Source organism: Morus notabilis, unplaced genomic scaffold, assembly GCF_000414095.1.
Source record: "Morus notabilis unplaced genomic scaffold, ASM41409v2 Scaffold35, whole genome shotgun sequence".
NCBI classification, from domain to species: Eukaryota; Viridiplantae; Streptophyta; class Magnoliopsida; order Rosales; family Moraceae; genus Morus; species Morus notabilis.
Genome location: NW_010361505.1, coordinates 411428 through 419953, shown reverse-complemented (window position 1 = coordinate 419953; position 8526 = coordinate 411428). Strand labels below are relative to the sequence as shown.

The window sequence follows — 8526 nt, the reverse complement described above, 5'->3', positions numbered from 1 at the left end:
TACTTTCGTTTCTCTATTATTTACATGCATTGTTACACCTTTTGTTAACTAATCATTACATCCGTTGATATTTCTGTGTTGATTTTGTTATTCGAGATTCACCAGCTTTTTTTTCTTCCGGTAATTTTATCGCGTTTTAAATCTGTGTAATAGGTTTGTTAATTATTTGTCCTCTTTATTATTGGATCAATTTTTCTGTAGTTTACATGCTTTCTTACACCTGTTCTTAATCAGTTATTTCACCTGCTGGTTTTTCTTTTTTAGTTTTGTTATCGGATAATAACCAGAAGTTTCCTCTTTGTGTATATAAACCCTATTCCGTTTTTTATTACCACCGTTTTTCTCATTGTTTTTCTTTTCGTTTTCTCACTGTTAACTTATATCTTCTGTTACTTTTTCTCTTTTCCCGTTGTTCATCAAAACTCGGACTTTCGTTGTTGTGCTCGGTCTGTTATATCGATTGCCTTTCTTCGTTTGAGGTATATGTATTATTCTATTCTTGAATATGTATGTTAACTGTTTTGAAGAAACTATCTTATTTATCGTTAATGTTTATGATAAACGCTGTTTTGAAAGAATTATCCTATTTATCATTAAAGTTTATGATATGATTTTGTAAGAATTATCCTATTTATCATTAAAGTTTATGATATGATTTTGTTTCTTTAGTATATGATCTGTTGATTTTATTAAGTTGTAATAATTATAATTGTATTGAATATGTTATTTTTATCTGTATGTAATTTTTTAATAATTAATTTAATAAAGTTATTTAAATAAATGCTATTTATTTTTAGGTTAGGTTTATAATAATTTAGTCTTATATTCTATGAAAAGTTTGTTCTTTATTATACTTTTTTTGTTCTTTACTGTTAATGCTTTATTTTTTTTTCTTATTCTAATTTTGTTTTGTATTATTTTTTATTCTAATTATTTTCTTTCTTATTCTAATCATGTTGTTTCTTATACCTTTCTTCAAGCTTTGTTTTTATGCTCTGCTTGCTTTATCTGTTTGCCTTCTTCGTTTTAGGTGGTATGTATTTTTCTTCGTTTGAGGTAATGATGTTGTGTTTTTCTTTTGTTGTTAACATGCATTAGATAACTGTTAGTTAGGTTTATTTCAAAAAAAATTTTATCATTTTTTTTGTTTTGTCAATTCTTTGTTCTCTATTAAAAATCAATTGGTTTCTGCTGATGATGATGTTTTTCCTCTTTATTGTTGCCTTGTATTGAGTAATTATTAATAGTTATTTAGCAAGTGTTGATGTTGCCCAAATTATTGAAGATTTGTCCTCATATCATTTGGTTTAGGGTGTTTTATGTTTTTTGAACAGTAACCAATCTTTTTGCTTCTTAGTTATAGGTGTTTTATTTCTCTTATTCTACTTTAAACTATTTCATCCTTTGTCCCATTTTTTTTCTAAGGTTTTTGTTCACTATATTTACTCTGGTGTTTGTTCTTTGGTGAGAAGTTTTGATCATTTTGTTGTGATTTAACTTTCAAAGTTTTCTTATTGCTTTTTTTTTTCTTTTGTCCTTGGTTTGTTATTACTTCATTGTTATTTAATTCAGTGTATTCATTTTTCCTGTCCAAATGTCTAAGTTTTGTTTTTTGTTTTTTCACATTTTTTTTCAATTGTTAACATTTTGTTTTTTTTTCTTCAGTTTCTTGGTCAGTCTTTTGGGTTTTCTTTTAGTCAGTCTTTTATTTTTCCTTTTGCTCATCTACAGTTATTATAATTTTTTTCTTTGTTATTTAGTATAAGTCTTTCAATAATTCAGCTGACAGCTAATGACAATGTTGAATCATATTTCAGTTACTTTTGATACATGTTGGTAGCACAAAAAGATGAATACCTGAGCGATTCCTTTTCTATGTTCTGATGTCTTTCTTTTTAACTTTTTATTTTGGTTTAATGAATACCTGAACCATTCTTTATTTTTTACTTTTTATTTTGGTTTTTGGTTTCAGTGTTATTCGCATAAATCCTGTAATAATATAGTTAATACTAAAGAGGATTGCTACATTTTGTTTTAGTTATTACTGATATATGCCATTAGTAATTCATGATAAATAACCGAATCAATTTATGTATATCTACTTACTTGATTTTCATCTTTATTTCTTCTATTTTATTTTTGATAAATTCTAATATTTTATATAGGTTTTTTATTTTTTATTTTTGTACAGCTTCACCAAATTTGTATTTTGTTACGGTGGATATGGTTGATTGTAAATTGTATATACATAATGTATGCTGTTTTTATACAATATTAAATAAAACAAAGATTGTTCATATCAATATTAGATAAAAAAAGAATATAATTAAAGATTTGGGTATAATGATGTTTTTGTATTACTAAGGAATGGACTCTATTCTACATGTGAAGATGAAGATATTGCGATTTAATATATACTGAGGACATTGGATACGAGACCATGGCATTACTGAAGTCAATATATGTATATATTGTAAATATTAAAGTAACTGTATTGTAAAGATTATTTATTGTTTTATTTATTTATTATGTTATGTTTTCTTTATTGATATTAAATTATAGTGCCTTTTCATTAATTGAAGTAGATTTCACGTTGCATTCAAATCTTTTTTGTTGAATAAAGAAAAAAGCCGCATTTCCGTACGATAGCTTGTTGAATTCTGCAAACGTTCGACATACACGAAAGTGAGATATTCGATAGAGATAAATTTCATGTGGTTCATTCGTTTTTTCGTTGAATATAAAATATGGCTTACCTTAATTTTTTTTTACAGAAATGTTATATAAAAGTGGGTATATCTAAATGATTTATAACTTGATTTGATGAACCGTTTTATAACTTTATTTAAAATTCTATCCATGTACATTTAAATAAGGGTTGTCTTTGTATTGTATCAATGTTTTAAAGCAATGTTGTCCTTTTAATTATTTTTAAAACAACATTGTCCAATTGATGTTAACATATCTAACATTCTAACTAATGTAGTTGATAAAATTAAAACATATCTGTAATAAAAGCCATTATCATATTTCTTATTAATTGTTTGTTAACGATTGAGCATCACTAATTTACTTATTATATTATTTTAGTACAATAGTGAAATTGAAAAAAAATAAATAGTCAATAAAATAAAGCATAATTGTTTTAAGGAAAGTTGTTTTGTATTTAGTAAATGAATCTATATGTGATAGTTACTGCTTAATAAAAACATATATGTAAAAAAAATACACATAATATACTTCTTAACATTTAAAAACTTCTACACTAATGACTTAATAATACTTTTTTATTATAGGTTGATTTCATAACTTAATATAATTTGATTTACTTAAAAATAAAAGATATAAAACTAAATATAATAATAAAGAATAAACTTTAAAAACAAAATTTAATTATTTTCAATAAAATTATTACCTTCAATACAGTTATTGACTTTTGTTTATTTTACATATAAACTTTTGAGAATTTAGTATTAAAGTAAAAAAAAATTTTAGGTTTTTTTCTGTTGTTCTTTCATATCATGTGTTTTTTTTTTAATAATGTCTATTTTGTTAATATTTTCAATAGTTGCTCTTTCTCCATTTAATATTCTCTTTTTTTACATTTAAATTGAAATATGATATTTCTATGATGATAATGTAGTATATTTTTTATGCCAACATTTTTTTACAAACTATGTAAATGTAACAATTCAAAAAATAATACTTAGATAAAAAGTAATTTCATAACTTAGGATAAATTACTAAATTTTATATGAATACAATATAGGTTTCGTCATAAAATTCTTTAATAATATATTACTTTATCTAAATATTCATGTAGACATTATGTAAAAAAATATATAAATATAAAACTGAACAAATTTAATATAATTTAAAAATAACAAATTCTAGTAATAAAAAGAGAATATTAATATAGTAAAAAAATATGTTACATTTATCAGTACCAGAACAAAAAAATACATTTTATAAATATACTAAAGAAGAGTTGGGGTTTACTGTGAAATGACGTTTTTGCCCTTCTTTCCCTCATCTTTCTTCCTTCCGTGCAGGGGCTGCTTGGTCTTTTACTGTACATAGTACAGTGTATTGCCCATTTTGCCCTTTCTCCCCCTTCACTTGGCAGGGGGCTTTTTGGTCATTTTGGTCCGCATAAATCCCTAGGCCTTCTAGCTTCTTCGATCACTCTAATCCCGCCGCCTCTCTGAGTCTCACTCAACCGGCCCTTTCACTCTCGCCTTCAATCTTTCTTTTTTGATCTTTTTTCTTCTTCTTTTTCTCTTCATCTCTTCATCGGATTCTTCTTCTTCTTCTTCTTCTTCTTCTTCTTCTTCTTCTTCATCTCGTCGTTTCTTCGTTAGATTCGGGAGAGATGCCTTCATTGTCTCGCCTCCTTCATTACATTTGGGCAGAAACCCTGCCTCATCTTCTTCCCAAGAAATTCAGCATAGCAATCAACATATTTCTTCCTTCATCTTCTTCATCTAAGATCGGAATCAACAGTGAGTTGTTATTCTTTTTAAACAAACTTCACTTTGGTTGTTGTTTTTTCTTCGTCGTTCCAACCTCCACTCCCTCTCAAAAAACCCAAACCACACAAATTTTTGATATTTTTCATTCTCAAAAAAATTTCTTTTGTTTTTTGATATATTTTATTCCCGAAAAATCTCATAAAAAATGTGTTCAATATTAGACGTTTTTGTGTTCAATATTATTGCTATGCAGGATTGGTAATGTGCTAATTGCAAAGTTATTACAAATGGATTTTTGAATCTGTATGGAATGTGAATTTCTGTCAACTGCACTTGAAAAGTTACATTTTTGACATATGAACGATATGCTAAGCGTGACGTGCTTCACATAGATGTTGATCTTTCTTGGTTATTGTTTGGCTAAAGAAGTATGGAACATGTAAAACATGTTGGATTGGGGTTGGTGATAGAACAAATTTAAAGTCAACTATAATGAATGGGCTTGATAACTATATTTCTCTTAAGAGAATTTTAAAATGATTCAATTTCTTCTCAACGCTTAGGAAAATCACCTACCGATTTTCAAGTCCTATGAGATGGACGTTATTATGCCCTTACATCTTTAACGATATACCGTTTGTAACGTTTTAAATGTGTTGGTTTAAGAATTCATCTTGGGGAAATTAAAATTTCCATTTCTGTGATTTATTCCTTTTCTAAAATCTTTGGACACAACATATTATTTTTACTGTTTGTATATGAGTGTAAATTCCCTCATAACATCGCTCATTTGATCAGGCAAGATATAGATAGTTTTGATGTGTATTTTTCACGGTTATGGTCTCTTTGAGTGAATATTACATTGTTACTGACATTTTATTTTAGTCACTTGCTCATCGCCATATACGATTTACTTTCTTCGACTTTAATTAGCGCACTAACTCAGAATATCGAATGAACAACCACGACTTTGACAAGCTGGCATCTTTTGGTCACATTTTGCTCTCTTCACGTTGCATTATGGATGAAATTGTTTGAACACAAGCCTTTTGATGCAAAAGCTGTCTTGGGATTTGGTATACTAAATGGAATATCCATCGGACTTCTGAATCTTGGCTTAGGTTTTAATTCTGTTGGTTTCTATCAGGTAATTTTGTTTTATTTATTCATTTCTCATCATTTTGCAACTCATATCCTGGGTCTCTATTTTTTGTTCTTTTTATCCAGGTATTGACTGGTTACTAATTTGGTTTTACTGTCCATGACATTATGCTGAACTGTAGCCGTAACTGACCATTGTTATGAGTACACATCTTTATGCATTTCTCGAAAACGACCTTTATTTCATGCTAATGCATATCTCTGTCTTTGGCGTTTCAGATGACAAAGCTAGCAATCATTCCATATACCATTCTTTTGGAGACATTATTCTTTAGAAAGCAGTTCAGGTGAGTGATATTACACTTCAACTCCTGGTGAGATACGTTTGCTGTGTTTCTCCACCTTTGTTTTTTTGTTTCTTATCTGTTTCAAGATGTCAACATATTTGTGATTTGCATAAAAAAAAAACACTTTTTTTTTTGTTTTGATCGAGTTGTTCTTATTAGGTTTTTGGGTTTTTGATCTGAAAATTCTTGATTTCGCTTTTTGCCTTTCTTTTTGAACGAAATTGGTGATAATCTTCTGATTTTTTTTTTCTTATTTTTTTTCCCTTTTGATGTTGCAAAAAGGACTCTTTTGCTTAGCGGAATTGCGGGTTCAATTGTATACCACTAGTCGCAGCCTAATATGAAAACAAGTGTTAAGATCATTCATGCTAGGTGAGTTTCTTTCATTTTATCGATTAATATTAATAATCAATCGATTTTTTTAACTTTTTATTTTATTTTTGGTAAGTGCGTTGGATCTTAATTTGAAAACAGAAATCTGGGCTCACACAAAGTCGTGTTGATAGTTTTGGATGGTTGTGTTGGAAAATGACTGGTAGCTATGCATTCATGAATTTGTTTGTCCTTATTATGAAGCTCACAGACCTCACAGTGCCTTTCCGAGCTCTTTTGCATCTCATTATGCTGTCTTTCAGATTAGGCTGAGTTTGTTTAGCAACAAAAAAACAAAAACTTCTTGAGATTTTCAACTCCTTTTAAGCACCAAAGCAGCAAGAATGTTTGATGGTTTGGAGGGAGTTTGTCGTATTTTATTCTGTTTCCAGTAAGGATTTATGTTATAAATGCCAAACCCCATGATAACAAGATGTGTCTCACCAATTCTGCAAAATGTCTTGAGCCAGTAAGGATTCATTTTTTCTCCCCCTACATTTCCTACTATAAGAAGCTCTGGGATTTTTAATGCTTTCCTTTTGTCTCCCTATTCTTTTTGCATTTTTGTAGAAATGATTCCCTCTGTAAATGTTCTTAGTCTGGTCTAATTTCTAGCTCGAAAATTGATTATGCGGCCGGTGATACTTCATCTTTAGAAGTAGGTACTTCTGGGCAGATCTCTTCAGTGAAACTATAAACTTGGGTTATGTGAATATGCAGAAAGGTTGTGAACATATTATTGCAAAAACCAAATGTATTTTCTTATCTTTTTTTTTTAACTTCTGCCTATAGCTTTTTAATGTTTGTTGCTGATATGGAATGTATTGGTTTGTTGTGGTGATATTAATGTCTGTTGTTTGTGTTTTATTATTTTTGTTCGTATATGGTTTTGTTATGTCATTAATAGATGCTATTTATATATACTGCTTACGAAAATTCTCTTTTGTTAACAAATGTTAGTGATCTATGTATATTTTCTTTTGTGCTTCATTAATAAATACTGCTGAGATATTAACTTTTTGTATTTTTGTTTCTTAGTGATATATATATATATACATATCTTTATTTTACATATTTTAGTTTTATTTAGTTTTTTTTATGTGGCGATGATGATTATAATCAATTTTGAAATGAGGAGATCGTATGAGGATCATATCCAAATGTTTCTTTTGCTAAGTCCATAGCTAAAAAACTGATCTTATCTAAATGTCTCTTTTGCTAAGCCCATAGCCAAAAAACTGATATTTTTGTTAGTTCATGGTTGTTGACCTTTGTTTTAATTCCTATTTGTAACCTGTTATATACCTCCTCAATGAACAATGATGCCTGTAGAGATGAGACAATATCCAACTTCATTATGCTACAATACTGTATTTGCATTTTCAAAAGATACAAAAAATATGTTTGCATTTCTTAAATGATAAGAAATATCATGGGAAAAGTTTTATGAGAATAATTTTCAGTAATTGATCCCTAAAACTTATTTATCTATGTTGTGTGTTTTCTTTTTTATTTACACTACATATAATTAAAGATTTTTAACTTTTTTAATTATTACTATTAATTTTTTTTAATTTGTATTTTGCAGTTAAGAAGAGCAAAATAAAAAAGACAAACAAAAACTATAATACATTGTAAGAAATTTTAAGTAGCATATTATATAAATATATCTATATGTATATATGTATAAATAAACAAATCTTATACTATAAAAAGTTTTAACTTTTTTTATAATATAACAGTATTTTTCGCGGCAATGGATTCTCAGCTAGTTAATATATAAAATAAATTATTACGTTTAAAATTATTAAACATGTTTCTTAAATCTTAGAATATTTATCTGTAACTAATATAATGTTTGCTCCGTCACTATTATTTTTTGTACTTTTTACAGATAGTAAAAATGAAAAGAAAATCTGATCAAATTTTTGATCATCAAAAAAGTTCGGAACGTGTTAAGAATAGGAAAACGTCAAAGATCGAACAACAACAGTCAGCAACAAAAAATGTAATGCCCATTTAGATTAAACATTTACAACTCTCTGCTGCTTCTGATAGTGGTCCCATCTGCTTAGAGTCCACATTTCAACATTCAAATACAACATCGGTTCAACAAAGTAAATTCTAAACCTTAATTTTTTTTAACTTTTAACATAAAAGTTATTAACTAATTTTATATTATTCGTGCAATTTGGAAAATAGGTGAATTTAATGAGTATGTTGATGTTGGAGAT

General features: G+C 27.7%; 1 protein-coding gene across 2 annotated transcripts; it reads left to right on the top strand.

The window, feature by feature from the left end:
• The first annotated feature begins 4670 nt into the window (after positions 1 to 4670).
• On the top strand, positions 4671 to 7123 carry LOC21411729 (UDP-xylose transporter 3). 2 transcript variants are annotated; one of them, XR_002902345.1, is made up of 4 exons: positions 4671 to 5619; positions 5853 to 5920; positions 6203 to 6292; positions 6395 to 7123. XR_002902345.1 is itself a non-coding variant. In XM_024166653.1 (3 exons), exons 1-3 carry the CDS (start codon positions 5497 to 5499, stop codon positions 6246 to 6248), a joined length of 237 nt encoding a protein of 78 aa, XP_024022421.1. In that variant the 5' UTR covers positions 4671 to 5496; the 3' UTR covers positions 6249 to 7123. The 2 variants fall into 2 exon arrangements, 1 of the variants encoding a protein (XP_024022421.1); XM_024166653.1 differs by having other exon boundaries at positions 6203 to 7123.
• Positions 7124 to 8526: the final 1403 nt, after the last annotated feature.

Excerpts from the sequence above, each read along its gene's own strand:
- LOC21411729 (XM_024166653.1), top strand. The coding sequence starts at position 5,497 with ATGAAATTGTTTGAACACAAGCCTTTTGATGCAAAAGCTGTCTTGGGA. Across the intron at positions 5,620-5,852 it reads ATTCTGTTGGTTTCTATCAG|ATGACAAAGCTAGCAATCAT; the intron begins GTAATTTTGTTT and ends TTGGCGTTTCAG. Across the intron at positions 5,921-6,202 it reads TTCTTTAGAAAGCAGTTCAG|GACTCTTTTGCTTAGCGGAA; the intron begins GTGAGTGATATT and ends TGTTGCAAAAAG.